The 16,082-nt window shown below is 47.3% G+C and overlaps 1 protein-coding gene across 19 annotated transcripts; it reads left to right on the top strand.

The window, feature by feature from the left end:
• The first annotated feature begins 2,536 nt into the window (after window positions 1-2,536).
• Window positions 2,537-14,255, top strand: LOC117640616. Of its 19 annotated transcripts, none has more exons than XM_034377243.1 (5): window positions 2,537-2,669; window positions 8,218-8,329; window positions 10,471-10,592; window positions 11,967-12,055; window positions 12,630-14,255. In XM_034377243.1, the coding sequence occupies exons 4-5, from the start codon at window positions 12,044-12,046 to the stop codon at window positions 13,959-13,961; spliced, it is 1,344 nt and encodes a 447-aa protein (XP_034233134.1). In that variant the 5' UTR covers window positions 2,537-2,669; window positions 8,218-8,329; window positions 10,471-10,592; window positions 11,967-12,043; the 3' UTR covers window positions 13,962-14,255. The 19 variants fall into 19 exon arrangements, with proteins under 19 accessions (XP_034233134.1, XP_034233142.1, XP_034233130.1 ...); XM_034377239.1 differs by lacking the exon at window positions 2,537-2,669 and adding an exon at window positions 3,166-3,408; XM_034377240.1 differs by lacking the exon at window positions 2,537-2,669 and adding an exon at window positions 3,509-3,647.
• The last annotated feature ends 1,827 nt before the right edge of the window (window positions 14,256-16,082 follow it).

Raw genomic sequence — 16,082 nt, 5'->3', positions numbered from 1 at the left:
GCATCGTGCATCTCCTGCCTCCCCCTCTGCCCTTTCAAGAAAGTTCGCGACAGCGCAGCAGAACCGCCTGCAGGCTGATTCGTTTTGGTCGCTCTGACTCTGGCGCCTACGAGTCCTCCTATGATTGAGAGAGAGAGAGAGAGAGAGAGAGAGAGAGAGAGAGAAAGGGGGGGGGGGGCAGACAGAGAGAAATTGAAATTTGATTATTGAGGGAGAAGGACTGAAGAGTCCCACTCCAAATGTCTACTGGAATCCCTTTACTGCCCGCCTAAAGGCCGCCCCATTCGTAGGGTGTGCAGCAGACTGTTTCCAAAAGTCGTTTTCGTCGTCCTGTCTCTCTCCCACTCATACGGAACGCCCCATGAGTGTGAGAGGGACGGAGCGATGAATACGACTCTCGGAATCAGTCCGCAGGCGAATGCAACAGCGCAAATGGTGCGCCCCGGGGAGGCATGCCCCTTCCCACGCTCCACCACTCTAAACACACACCCCTCCTACTCCTCCTCCTCGAGAAGCATCCTCTCCCATCGCCTGGCCATGATCCTTTCCACCATCAAGCCACTCCATCGCGATATACCCCTTCCATCCTCCTCCCTCCCTTCCCTCCCCTCCCTCCGTCCTCAAAAATGTTCCCCTCCCGGACAGTGCCCTGTCTCGTCATTCTATCTCTCAGCTTCCACGGGGCATTCCGTAAGGGTTGGAGAGAGACAGAGCGACGGGCCTGCCTCCGTTCGGAAACAAACCTGCTGCACCACTCAATGCTGTGGTTTGCAGTGAACATCGACCCCCCTTTCACCCCCCCTCCCCCCCCCCCTTAGCTTTCTTCACCCCACTCCGCTTGCACCGATAGAGCGAGCTCGGCACATTTTCTCCCTCTCTCTGATATCCACAGAAAAAACTCTTCGCCCGGGGTTGCAGCCAGCGCGGTAGGCACAGGCACACCAGGGTAGAACTCTGCTCCGGCAGGAGGCCTCTCCCCCCCCCCCCTCCCTTTTGCAGCTGTCCCGCTCTCTGACGTCCGATTGTCGTCGGATTGGCGCCAATCGTGACTATAAATGATTTATTCTCCTACCTAGCTGAAGACAGATATCTCTTCATCGCAATGAGACTGCACTGTGAAAGTTTGAGTCGTCACTCACGCAAAAAAATAATTTTCATTAGAGCTAAAAAATTAGCACCCGCACCAATAAGATTAGCTCTATAGGCGCAGCTAACTTTTTAACTGTCTGGCTAAAAAGTTTAGCTGGGCGATTCTAGCAACGGGTTAACGTCCTAGCTGGAACTGTAAGGAATCCCTAGTTGTAAACCAATAAAATCTTGCTGATAAATACTTAAGTTGTTCCCCCCTGGATATTCCGAGATGAAAAGATGAAACCATCATTACGAATGATGTCTACTCCTTGTGGTCTAACGATCACGGACACATCTCAAAGAGGACGGTGACGTCAGTGACTCTTGACGCGCTCACGAATCACTTAGCTTTGCCTGCTGGAGTCAAGTGCCAGTCCAGCAGGGGAAGCGACCCGCCTCCTGGCAGGCACTTGGACAAACGATGGCGCCCAGACTAGGTGAAAACGCATGCTACACCGTCACCGCGCGCGAGCGGCGGCGCGACGCGCGCAGCGCACTCTCGCGGCGATCTCCTCCACCGCGACGGCGACTGGACGACGATGATATCAACTGGTCTCGTCAGATCGCATTTTGCTTGCTTACTAGAAATTTTTTAAGGCTTGCAAACAATAGTTAGCAGCTCACGACTAGCAGTATTAAAAAAACAAAATGGCTAAATCCGCCAACAAATTTGTGTTTTGCGAGAGTGGTTGCTTGGCAGGTAACCAGCTAAACATCTGGCCGCGCGCACCTGAGGTCGCTTGTAGCTGTGCTAGTTTTTTAGCGCCCGCGCTATAAACGATCTGTTAAAAAAATTAGCACGGGCCTGATTTACATTTTTTTGCGTGCTTGATGACAATTTCAAGGCCAATTTTCCTTACAACAATGTCATCAAAACAGTTGATGACATTGTTGTCACGCCCATGCGATAAGTATAGGAGCTTTGATAAAAATGTCATCAATTTGTGATGAGATTGTCATCATTTGAAAGTGATGAAAATACCGTCAACGTTTTTGTCATAGAGTGACAACAAATTTTCACAATGTGTGTCGTTAGACTGAATGGTGGAGCTGAGACGGCTTCAAAGTTCCAGCATGACAATAATCATTCGCAAATGATGTCGTCTGCCGCGCCGGCAGACTGATTCCGAGAGTCGTTTTCATCGCTCTGTCACATGCCCACCTATAGTGGATTTCGCTTGAGTGCGAGAGAGACTGAACGATGAAACCGACTCTCGGAATCAGTCTGCTGGCCTCGAAACTTCTACTCCGTTCTCCTCTATGCTCCTCGTCCCATTCTATTTCTCTCGTCCTCCCCCCTCTCCTTCCCCGGCAGTCCCTGCAATCCAGCCCTTCCGTTCGCCTCGGTCTGCGAAGTGGAATTGGTCCTGGATTCGGCTTCATGGAATGAGCGCAGCGAGGTCAGACACCGCCGACATCACAAAGAAACCGTACCGCCGAAAACACTCACGACAAAAATGGTTCCTGGTTAGGAACACAGTCGCCTCACTTTACGCCACGTCTCCCCTCCCTCCACTCAACAAGGTGTTTACTTGCAGGTATGCCTCTGCACACACTAAATGCTATGTACAATTTCGTACGAGACATCACAGTTTTCAGTGCACACGAAACTTTCGTACTATTTTCTTACGAAAAACTGCACATTTTTCGCCTTTTTTGCACAAAATTTGTATGCACTAAAAACTGTGATGTCTCGTTCAAATTTTGTACACAAACATTTAGTGTGTAGATGCACATACACCGAGTACTCACTTTAGCTTGTAGAGTAAATATCTAAATATCTTATAAGATTGGAGGTACATCACGAAGCACAATAAATAGTAAACAGTGTATACACTGAAATCCGAGTTATGTAATGTTGCAGAATTCGGCGCAAGCATAACAGGAGGCAGGTTTTTGTTAGGCATTTTTATTGTGAGTTACAAAGAAAAACCTTCGTAACACCAAGAAAAGCGAGCTTCGTACTATGCTTGCGCCATTTCCTTCAGATTATGGGAAATTATTGCGATAAGAGTGTGGGGAGGAGCCAGCCGAGCGCCTGCGAACTATCGGATAGGCAACAAAGAGCCTCGGGTGCATGGTGCAGCGGTTATTGCCTATCGTGCTTCTCGCGGGCGCTCTTCTCGGGTAAAGGCCGAGACGTTACCACTCACAAGTCCGTCGTATGGCGAAACCTTGCCCATTCGACTCAGAATTTTTGCTTGCATTCAACGACGAATCTATATATTTGGTGGGCCAGCTTCGACCGGGTCACGGGCAAGAACGAGGGCACCGAAGGTTAGTTATTAACATCAGACAGTTTCATATCTTAAGAGAATAGATACTTCAGCATCGCAACTTAATTTTGTAAAATTATAAAAGAAAGTTTTGAAATGCCATACTCGAGGACGCTGAAAGACTGAAGCGTCGGTGATCCGTAGAGACCCTCGGACACGGATGATTTCAAGTGAAGGCTGTTCCGTGGTTCAAACTCCAGAGGCCGGAAGCCACTATAAGTAAAGGCGCAGAACTCTGATGTAAGCGCGTGCCCACTTACAGCTCCTCGTGGATCAAGCTCTTTTATTCACTACTTCCCGATCAAGATTAAGTGAATACCCTGTTCTCGGGTGATAGGAATTCAGTTTATTCCACTCGAGCTGTGGGTCGAGGCGAGATATACCAAACCGGAAGCCTAAAATGACCCACTGGCCGAGTTCATTCAGGATTGTACATGTAACCTATGCTGAGTCCATCTCTGCAACGCGTTTCTTGAGCGTATAAGCGAAATCTTTGGAATGCATTGAAAGGTAACTTTTCAGCAGATGTCTGTTAGGCTCTTGGCAGGGACTATTTTTCAGCAAGTACCTTGGGGCCGTCCATTCATGCGCTAAGCAGGTTTGGACACTTTGGACTCAACGGGGCGTTACGCAGGACCAGACCCGCACTTCGTATCTTTACGTAGAATCTCTCTTTTCAACTCTATTTCTTCTCCTTTGAGATGTGCTCTCATTTGTGCTGGGTGTGGCTTTACGCTACGATGGCTGGGATGCCTCTCTCCCCCTCCCCGTAATATCGTAGCGTTACGCAGACAAGCCACACTCACACACCTTTTTGTCCTGTCCTAAGCACATAACGTAACTAGGTATTTCCGCTCATATTGAAACGGAAGGAAGAAGAACACAAGTACACACCTTCCGTCCCCTCTCCAGGGAGGGGGTTCAAGGGGCAGCCATCTTCGCCCCCTCCTCAGGCAAGGAGACGGAAGGTGTGCACTTGTGTTCTTCTTCTGTACGTTTCATGAGTCGCGGAAATACTCTACTAATGGACGTCCCATTTCCGCCTTATCACGCCACCACGCTTCCACACTGCTTGTTTTAATTGTAATTGGCTGAGCGATAGCGAAGCCCGTTACTCCAGTGGGGTTGAAAAGTTTTGTCTGTCTGTCTGTCTGCGTGTGTGTGTGTGTGCACTACTCCTCCTGAACGGCTCGGCCGATCTGGCTGAGATTTTGCAGGGTCATTAGATATGTCCTTGGCTCGCCACACACCAAAATTCAGCTTTCTATCTCAATCCATTCGGTCATATTAGCCCAAAAAACACTTAAAAAACGGCAGAAAAAAGACAACTTTTTGGGTACTTTCAACTTTGTGTCAAGTTTCATATCGTTTCATATGTTTTTGAGGCTGCTGATGACGAAAATAGAACCCGTTCGGACCCCCGACCGAAAGTTGAATCCGATTGGTGTAGATTTTGATGACCAAATGTTATTTTTGAGGGGATCACGCCCATTTCCACGGCCTGCCTAGAAAAGCAGCCTGCCGAAGGCAGGTTAGCGCCGCAGGCCAAGGTAGGTACGCCAGGCGTGGATGGTCGAAACTGGCGCAGCATCGCGAAGCCTGTTACGACAAGACACGGTCTGGCGTACACCTACCTTGTTTATTTGGTGCAAATTTTGTACTAGACGTCACAGTTTTTGGTGCAGATGAACCCTCCGTACTCATTTGTACGTAATTATGTTCAGAAATGGTGAACAGTGTGCAGTTTTTCGTTCGAAAACTGCACCAGAAACTCATCCCCTCGGAAAAACTGTGATCTCTCGTACGGACTTTACGTTCAGTGTGCGCCGAGACCTGCGGTGCTGAAATAGGGTACTTTCGTAGATCCTGCACCGGAAGCGAGCAGACCGGCAGACGCCAAATTGACCGGAAACTAACCTCCTTTCGGATCTAAAACTATAGCCGAGCTGTTCAAATTTTGCTCGCGAAACACATATGCACTGCAAACAAGTATCAAACGGCTGTTTATGTTCAAGTGTGGCCGATACGTTTGACTACTCTGCAAACTGAAGTGTGTGCCAGGCATGCACTTCTTGGTGCATGCCTGCAGGCACACACTTCCTGGTGCATGCCTGGCAGGCACACACTTCTTTTCTGCATGCCTGGCAGGCACACACTTCCTGGTGCATGCCTCAGGCACACACATACAAGCAAGTGTGTGCCTGAGGCATGCACCAGGAAGTGTGTGCCTGCCAGGCATGCATGTGTGTGCCTGAGGCATGCACCAGGAAGTGTGTGCCTGCCAGGCATGCAGAAAAGAAGTGTGTGCCTGCCAGGCATGCACCAGGAAGTGTGTGCTTGCAGGCATGCACCAAAAAGTGCATGCCTGGCACACACTTGAGTTAGCAGAGTAACGTATCTTTCCCAAGTCAAGTTTGGATCTACTTCCGCCAACATGGCGTCTGTGTGCTTCCGGTTCAGGGATCTACGAAAGTACCCTATTCTCCTGCCACTGGGTTATGAATTATTGGCGAGCGATAGCGAGCCCTTGCCGTGTTTGGGCGCTCCAAAAAGTGACTGGTCGTGCGTCTGTCTGTCTGTCTGTAGCGTACACGCTCACGTTTCTCAGCAACTACAACACTAATAGTTACCAAATTTTGCACCGAACATCCCCTAAAGGTCCCACAGGGGGAGTTTATCTTATATTCACGATTACTACCGTTTGAAATATTCAAAACATCTTTTTGAATTAGGTTCTTAGCGTGGTTAGGTTGGCAGCATATATAGCAATTTTTCATACTGGCGGCCGCGGCTCTCAAATACGGGACTGGCAAAACATTGGCAAATAAAACAAAATAGAGAGGAGAAGGGCTTAGAAGTGAGTTCGGTCTTAGTTTTTCGATATTCTAGAATGATTGAAACCCCTCCGGAGTGTCAACACAGTGAAATACGGAAAATGAAAGTGACAATTATTACGCGTTTCGTCCGTCCGTCCGCCCCCTCCCCTGCCACAGGGGAAATGTTTTAGTCAGTTGAGTGTGTTTGATCGTTTGATAATTGCAAGAATGATTTGGTCTTTTTAAGTTTTGAGAGTGTATTTCCATTTTTATTCTCAGACATTATACTTTTTAGTTTTTTGCTTTGCTCAATAACAGTTAGAAAATAGATCAATACAATCTAAAAGTACAAACCAGACACTAATCTTGCCAAAATAAATAGTCTTTGCTGACTCTTGGCACTGACTCTGGGGAAAGGCTTCATTGCAATGCTGTAAGTTTACTATAGTACTAACCTTAAAGATAACTATATGGTGAGTGAGAGTAGCGCATACATGGTTTGACATTGACATCTGATTCAATGAGACGATTCAGTGACTTGGTCATATGATTTCATGAGACGATTCTTTTAACTTCATCATACATTGTCTGCGATAACTGGTAATTTGTGTCAGTCATGGTTTGAGTTGGCTGTCTTTTTAATTTATTCAGAATGTTAGGTTAATACTTATGCTATACTGTTTTAAAGATTAAATATCACATCATGACTATCATTATGAATAAGATTAACTTGAGTTTAGCAATAAGTGGGCTCGACATTGAATTCAATAGAACGATTCATTGGATCTGACAGAAGGTCTTCTCCGTAAAGAAGTTGCAATCAGCCTGCCTGTAAATGTGTCTCTTTTTAATTAATTGAGATAAATCAATGTAGTTTTATTCACTAGTTTAAAATAAAAGGGAGATAAAAGGCTTTTTAGGTATTACTTATAACATTGTGTATTCATAAGTTCAATAACAAGGAGATATCGAATGGTAATTGAAGCATTTGTGAATCGTATTAAGTAATTCAATGCTGGCTGTTGAATGTTACTCGACTGAGTAACAGTGTCAGGGTTCATGTTACGACACAATGAACAGGAAACACACTTAGAAATTGCGAAAATGACTTCCAATTTCATCCCAGACCATTACTTTTCCCAAAATTTACCAATTTCTGACCAAAATTTTGAAGTCGAGTTTTACATAGTTTCCTGCAGTTTTGGGTGTGCTGATCACGAAAATGACTTCCAATTTCATCCCAGACCTTTACTTTTCCAAATATTTACCAATTTTGGACCAAAATTTTGACATTGAGCTTTACATAGTTTCCTGCAGTTTTTGGTGTGCTGATCACGAAAATGACTTCCAATTTCATCTCAGACCTTTACTTTTCCAAATATTTACCAATTTTGGACCAAAATTTTTGAGTCGAGTTTTACATAGTTTCCTGCAGTTTTTGGTGTGCTGATCACGAAAATGACTTCCAATTTCATCTCAGACTTTTACTTTTCCAAATATTTACCAATTTTGGACCAAAATTTTTGAGTCGAGTTTTACATAGTTTCCTGCAGTTTTTGGTGTGCTGATCACGAAAATGACTTCCAATTTCATCTCAGACTTTTACTTTTCCAAATATTTACCAATTTTGGACCAAAATTTTTGAGTCGAGTTTTACATAGTTTCCTGCAGTTTTTGGTGTGCTGATCACGAAAATGACTTCCAATTTCATCCCAGACCTTTACTTTTCCCAAAATTTACCAATTTGCGACCAAAATTTCAAAGTTGAGTTTCCCATTGTTTCCTGCAGTTTTCAGTAAGATAATCACGAAAATGACATGAATTCCGGCCTTTTCGTGACGGAAGACACTGTATTGACCTTATTCTGCACATATTCTTCGCCATCTCTAATAAGAATGTGTTCAGACGCATCGCTCGCCTACTACGCGCCCAAACTAAACGGCGCGTACCCCTAGTTTTAAATGTACGCTAATTCGTTTGTTTTTCCATTTCAGAAGTAGCTGCTTTGAACTGCCGAACGTCGCCGGCACATCTTCCCTTCCTCTCGGCCTTTGCAGAGTTTCGTGACCAAGTTCGGTGCGCCTGCAGCAGCCACTCCACTCAAAGGTAACCTAGGATTAGATCGTTTGCTATTTGGCACTCTGCTCAAAAAATCAATCTGGGCAATTGTTCTTATGTGGTCTCATTGGCACCACTCGGTCATGCAGACAGACTGGGTTTAAGTGACTTCAAGAAAAAGCCTTTTCACGGGCTTAATTCCTGGGTACTGTTTTAGTCCGTGATCTCAGTATTTTCACCCACGTGCTTTGTCTACTGATTCATACGCAAATTTTTCACGAAATTGTGCGATCCTGCGTACGTACAAATTTGTTCGTATACGTTCGCAAATTTGAAATTGCGTGAAAGTGTTTAAAATGAAGCGTGTCACTCGTGTCAGTCGGTCGAGATTCCCCCTTTCTAAACGCACTGGGAAATTTCCAGTCTTTGCTTCATCTCAAGCGTAACTTTATGCTTGACTGTAGCATTGAGTCAAGAGCCACGTTTTAATTTCACTAGTGCTTTTGCTTCGTAACTGCGAACAAAATGGGGCATCAAAGAATGTTCTTTGTGCTTTGAAGAATTGTTTCTTACTAGGATGGATTTTGCTTCATAATACGAAGCAATTCTTCGTAAAATTTGCAATGCCTTCCTTTTCTTCGTATTACGAAGCGATGCTTCGTAAATTTATTTTACTGCAGTGGCAATGTGGCAATCGAGTGGTCATCGGACAGAACAACCTATTTTCAATGGGTTTTCCATGTGACTTACGGCCTTATGCCCAACGGCCGCTGAATTGTACCAATACAAATAGTGTGGACATGCTTTGGCGGGCAGGCTGTCTCCACGCCTAGCCTCACTGCGTCTCGGCGGGACTCCGCGCGGCTCATGCGGAGGCGATGCCCAGGCAAGCCCGAGGATTGATGGTCGAGAGGTCGCAGCGCGAGCGCGGCGGCCCCGCCAAGCCCGGCCAAGCCGCGCCGAGAGGAGTGGCTCTTTTATTCAAATCGGCGGCGTCTGCGCCGCTCCGCCCGGTGCACTGTACTTTCAGCAGGTTGCTGACTTCTTGCTCATTTTGTCAGTGCTCATGCAAGTAATTTGTAATACGGATATTCATACGAATATAATAATATTCAACGGAATGCCTACATTTTCGTTTTAAAGAACCACTTGACTGACAATTTGGTTTTGAACATAATTTTACAAAGGAAATCAGTCATTTTTACCTTCAAATTGCTATGTATTATTGTTGCTGACACGAATGCGTCATGACTCTCTGTAAAGGTCTCATGTAAGCTGGCTGGGAAAACATGCAAGGGAACCTCCGGTACAGGCGGTTAAAATAAAGGAAAATAGATCAGGCAAGTTCAGTATACTCATTTCTGCCAGTGCGGGCTGATTGCAGACTTTGCTCTCGTCGCTCGCTCTGTCTCTCTCGCACTCATGGCGCGTTCCGTCGGGGGTGCGAGAGAGACAGCGGCTGCTCGCAAGCAGGCTTCAGATAGGGCCCCGGCATCTGACGGCGGGCCCGCCGCCCAGGATGGGGCAGTTTGTCCTCCTGTCGACTGTTTGGCAAGCGGGGCAAGAGGTCGTACGTCTCGGGCGCAATTATGCCATCTTGATTGGCCTCCCTTTTCCATCGCTGGGGCAAGAATAAACTCCAGCGTCCAGCCGCAGTCAGAGGGGGGGGGGGTGCGGAGAGAAAGAGAGATAGATGAGTGGGAGATTGGGGGGCGATGCTAGAAGAGAAAAGGGGGGAGAGGAAAGGGGTCGGGGGCTCGCGCGAATTGCAGCGTGAATTTAGGGGCTCGTGGAAAGAATCCTGAGGGTAGGTCGGGTCGGAGGTGTATGGAGTGGTTTAGAAACAAGGGAGGACGTGAGAAGGGCAGACAATGCATAGCAGGGGGCAACAAATGAGAGAGAGAGAGAGAGAGCTGGCCATGAACGGGAAAATGGTACGGAGGGGGTGGGGGGAGGGGGGCGTGCTTGACCCGGGCGTCAAGGCGCACTGTTAAAACTAAAGCGAAACTCTATGCTTAAGCATAAAGTTGCGCTTAAGCATAAAGTTGCGCTTGGAGACGTTACTGACGCAACTCTGGAAATTCCCCCATGCATTTAGATAGGGGGAAACTTGGCGGATGAGCCTGTTACGATTGATTTCAAGCGTAACCTGATAACGCTTGAAAACAGAGGGTAATACCACGCTTTAGTTTTACCAGTGTAGTGGCGGCGAAGGCGACCGATTGCAGGAGGGGACTGCACTGACGGGCGGGGCCGCGGGTGCCAAAGGGCCGCAACAACTTGCAGAAGGCGACGACCTCGTCGCTGGAAAGTAAGTGGAAGGACTCCCGAATGCGAGGTGGCGAAGTGAAGCGCAATAGTGACTTGACTCAGCAGTGCAAGATTAACGGATGCTAAGCCGGTTTCGTTGTTGAATCCGCAGAAAACCCGGGAGAAAAACGGTTCTTCGAACCAAACAAAAGTCGACATGATTGTAAACAGCGGTGCACTGGTAACTTTGTTCTGGACCATACGCTCTGGTCTTCAGCGCGGGGAGGGGGGTTATTAGGCAACAGTTAAGGAATTCCGTAGTGAAGTACAAATCATGTTCATGGCGCTGAAACCTCGCTCGCACTCAGCTCTCAGCTGAACTAATTGAGAAGGTCTGAATTAGAGCTTTTAAGGGCTCGAGTGCAGCAGGTAATTGTTCATTATCATCATCAAACTCCCTAATTGCATTGACCGCTTCCGTGGCGTTAAGCCCAAAACGCGCGCAGAGGTGGCAATGGCCCGCCTGGGCCCCAAAAGTCGAGCGTATGGCCAGCGTCTGGCCAAAAATGAGCGTATGGGCGAGGAAAATGTTCTGGACCATACGCACGGCCGAAAAAATGTTCTGGGCCATACGGCGTATGGCCGCGTATGGCCTCCAGTGCACCGCTGATTGTAAAATGTCTTTCGCGGCAATGGTTCCAATCAGTTGCTAGCTTTCTAGCGTTGTCAGAGCGCTCGCGAAGGAATGTGATAATCTGATCAATTTCCATGGACTGGATAATATCGCAATATTATTCTATAATAAGGAAGGCAGATGCGTTCTCTGCAGTATGGCTCATCGCAAACGTGCAATGTTGAACAATCCCAACTGCACTTACGGCCCACTCGTAAGTGGACCATGGTCCATTCGCGCATTAAATTCTTATGGACTTTTTTATGCATAGTTATGCATGCACAGATGCGTCCATATGTTATTAATAATAAAATGCATCACTGTGCACATTTTATGCGGGAAGATGCATAAAATGTACACAATGATGCATAATTTCATACATACCTTATGGACGTTTCTGCGCATCCATAACTATGCATAAAAATGCCCAATAGGGTACTTCGGAGAAAACCCAAACCGGAAGCCAGCGACAGAACGGGAGAAACAAAAGAGCGTCGGGAGGCTATGCTAAGCGGTGGTGGGGGTTGAAATCGGCGGAGTGGGGGCAGCTTGCGCGCGCCGCCTTCGCCCCCACTCCGCCGATTTCGACCCCCACCAACGCTCCGCACAGCCTCTCGACGCTCTTTTGTTTCTCCCGTTCCGTCGCTGACTTCCGGTCTGGGTTATCTCCGAAGTACCCTATTATGCATTTAAAAAGTCCATAAGAATGTAGTGTGCGGTCTTCCGCCAACGTAACTGAAGTGACTTTTTGTTACCATTCAGGTCACGTTCGTCCACATCGTCAACGCTGCCGGGGCTCTGTCAGCTGAACACTCACTGCAGACCTCAGTGCCGCAACAATGGACCAATCGGTGAGTGGTTTTCTAAGGAAGTAGTACACCTACAAGGTAAAAAAAAAACAAAAAAAACTGCGTTTTTGCGAATTGTTTTCGGGACGTCATGGACTGTTAATGCCCTTAAAGGCGTGGGCTGGATTTTGTAACCTTTGATTTAACACACTGTCATTCATTTTGCGATACTTTTACTACAAATTTTTGCGATGGAAACCGAGTTTGCGATTCCCACGATTTATCGCACCCTGGAGTGCGATAATTTAGTTATGGCAACTTTTTTGCAATAAACACCCCATAATTTTTGCGATAAAGGAGCGTTTTTTAGTAACTTTTATCACTTTTTTTTTCTGCGATAACTTTTTATAGCATTTTCTCTGTACTGATTATCGCTAAAAAGTGGTTCTTTATTGCAAAATTTCGCTATGAATTTTTTATTGCAGATTTTGAGTAGTCATCATAGCAAAAAAATGTAAAAAGTTTTTTATTGCAAAATATAGACAGTGGTTATCGCAGTTTGAATAACAGTGCAGTCCAGTCGTGGCCGGTGACCCCGTCGATCCAGGAAGCTCAAATTTGGACTCTTTTGCCGCAGCTGCTGCTGGCCCTGCCGGACGACGCGCTGCTGGCCGTGCTGGCGTTCCTGCCGCCGAGACAGCTCTTCGACTGCCGCGTGCTGTGCCGCCGCCTCCGCGATTTGTGTCTCCACCCCGACCTGTGGCGCCGCATCCGAGTGGCGAGAGCATGGAAGAACCTTGGTCTGTCGCGCAGTGCCCTCCGGCTCGCACCTTGCCTACGCGAACTGGATATCAGTGGGATTGACCTTGAGGATGCTGCCACCGAGGTGTCCCGCACCTCGTGTGTCGTCGCTAAACTTAGGATAGCTGTCGACGCCACGCACGAAGTGACCTTTGCCACGGCTATAGTAGAAAAGGTTTCTGCTCTCGGTGGCCTTGAAGAACTGGACCTGCCTATCAGGGTTGAGGAAGGCGTCGTGGATGTGAATGGGCTCCTGGGGGCAATGTACAAGGCCGACCGTCTCCGTAAATTGAGAATCGCTGGCGAAGGCCGGGTGGCTTCAATAAGTGGCCTGGAGATGAGCCCGTTTCTTACCGAGCTCACATGTGAGCGTCTACCTTGTGATGCTTTAGTAGAACATCTTCTGGAGGCACACGCCGCCACCCTCGAACGTGTCCATTTCACGATGATGATGCTTCCCGTGTCTGCTTTATTAATGCTGCCCAGGCTACGTTCCTTCGAGTGTGGGAGCTGCGAAGAATACGTCTTATGGCTTCCGGAATTCCTGCGTGAGGCGTCGCAGCTCCGCTCTGTGACTCTTGCTCCATGTCGCTGGTTTATAGATCCTGAAGCGATACCTGCTTTAGCCACATCGCCCTCTGCGCGCGTCTTAGAAAGCCTTAAACTGCATGTCGCATACGAAAAAGCAGACTTCTGGTGCCAGTTAGCTGCCGCCGTACCTGAGTTCACAGCTCTACGGACTCTGTCCCTGAAGTTCGATGGATTCGACTTGTCGCAACTGGAACCCTGCTTCGATTTGATGCGGGCGCTTAACCCAACAACTGCCCCTAGCCTCACCACGCTGGAGATGATCGGCCTACCCATACCCTCAAGGAGAGTTTGCGTCCACGCCTGGCTCCACGACCCCGCCGTTGAAGAACTTCTGAAGAGGAACCCTCGTCTCCATCTCCGCCTGAGGGACTTTTTTTGGAACCCTGATTGCACGTGCACCTGGTGCAAAAAAAAGTGCCACTCTGACATTTGGAGATCCATTGGCTGGGTCCGAGGCAGGGCCGCGCTCGCGGTGCTCTCTGATATTCGTTGGAGATCGGAAGGCTGGGTCGCGTTCGCGGCGCACTCTAGGGGGGCCTACTGCCTGTACCCGAGTGAGTGCTCCAGTTGGCCATGATTTGTAGCCCCTCGATCGGCCGTCTGCTGGCTTACCGAACGAATGTTCTCACATTTTGGTTTGAAATAACTGGCGTTTATGCTTATTTAGACAGCCTTTTCGATTCTGTTTTTACCAGTTGCTGTCTGTTCTTTAATCGACAACTTAATATGTCTTCCTGTTCAAAATTATTTTAAGAAACAGGTGTGCCTATGCTTGAGTTCGAATGGTGTGATTCAATAGTAACTGAACTCATGGATTTTCTCTTTTGTACTTACTATTTGTGTCGAAGTAAAACGTTTGGCCCCAGATTTCTTCGCCAAGACTTTTCTATCGAACTCCTATGCCTGTTAAATTGGTCTGTCCTGGAAATTCTCTTCACCTCAATATAGACGTGTTTTTGAAGACACCGGTGTCGTTCCCGTGGTCGCACTGAAAATTACATGCATCCCCGGATGTTTCCCGTAAATCGTGGATTTCTCCGTCTCGAACCTTGCCCTTGCCACTCGCCCCTCAACGAGTTGTGGTCGAGCTTCCATCATCATCCGGCGCAGGGTCAGGGAGAAACTCCATGTAGAGCTAGGCAAGGGAGGTGAGAACGAGGCGCCGACGGCGAAGCAGCAAGAAGGCAAAGTTTGAGGCGTGGAACGTGCAAAGCTCCGCGTCCATCGACCGGCACCGGGTGCACCTCGACATTACCGCTCCGCGCTGACTCCGAACTCTGCTCTCTCTCCCTCTCTCTCTCTCTCTCTCTTTCTCTCTAACTCACAGGATGTCCCCTAGAGGTGCGAGGGAGGCAAGGCTACCCAACCGTTGTTAGAAATCGTGCCGTCGTTGACCGATGCCAAATCCCGTCACGCGATTTATTTTCCAGGCGAGGCATACGTCGAGGCACGTGGCTTGGAGTGCGAGAGAGAGAGAGAGAGAGAGCCTGAAAAGCACCGTTTTGGAATGTGCATGCTGGCGTCACTTAAAACTGTAAATATTTGACGCCAGTTTATGGCAAAATATTGGACGCCATTTTCGTCACATTCAAATGGTAAGGATCTCATCAGAACTTGATGTCATTTTTGTCAAAGCTCATGCTCATCGAGGGGTCATATTCAAAGTGTCTTATGTTCGTTTTCGCATAAAGAACCTTAACTGAAACGCAAGAGAATTTCGCCAAAGTCGATCATTTGAGACAACCTTTAAAACAATTCGTGTTTCAAATCACACAAACTTGAAGATGACAGATCAAAGAAATCAAAAGGGCCTCCCTCTAACTCTCTTGCCCAATGTCCAAACTTCGTTACAGTACAAACACTTACAAACGCATGCTTGGCCGAGTACGCACTTACAAATGTATGCTTCTTGGCACGTACACACATACAAACGCCTATGCTGAGCACGGAGTTATACGGCGTCAAACATGCGTTTGTAAGTGTGTACTTCCCAAGCATGCATTTGTGTGTACTTGTCCAAGCATGCGTTTGTAAGTGTGTACTTGGTCAAGCATGCGTTTGTAAGTGTGTACCAAGTACACTGTTAGGTCTGTAGTGTAAACTCGCTTGCATTTCAGATAATGCTCTGTACGAAAAAAAAACCTGCACCACGTTAACTTGCAAGTATGCCTCTGTAGATGCACACTGAGTACACAGTGTAGTTTGTAAAGTAAATGTCTTCCACTGAAATCCAAGCTATGTGTGTACACTCAGCATAACTGACCTTTTGCTCATTTTGTTAATTTACCAAGGAAATTAGTTATATATGACTATTAGTATACTTACTAAGAAAATACTAAAGAATTATTGTTGCTTATACGAATACGTAATTAGTGGGGGAAAAGTCAGTAACATGCTGAGAGTAAAACAGCATTTGGCGCAAGCATAACAGGAAGCAGGTTTTCTTCGTTAGGCATTTTTATTGTTAGTTATAGAGATAAATCTTCGTAACACCAAGAAAAGCGACCTTCGTACTATGCTTGCGCCATTTCCTTCAGAATATGGGAAATCATTGCGATAAGAGTGTGGAGAGGAGCCACCCGAGCGCCTGCGAACTATCGGATAGGCAACAAAGAGCCTCGGGTGCATGGTGCAGCGGCTGTTGCCTATCCTGCTTCTCGCGGGCGCTCTTCTCGGGGAACGACTAGTTGAGATCTCC

Source organism: Thrips palmi, unplaced genomic scaffold (assembly GCF_012932325.1).
Source record: "Thrips palmi isolate BJ-2018 unplaced genomic scaffold, TpBJ-2018v1 HiC_scaffold_12, whole genome shotgun sequence".
Classification (NCBI taxonomy): domain Eukaryota; kingdom Metazoa; phylum Arthropoda; class Insecta; order Thysanoptera; family Thripidae; genus Thrips; species Thrips palmi.
This window is presented reverse-complemented; position numbering and strand designations above follow the sequence as displayed.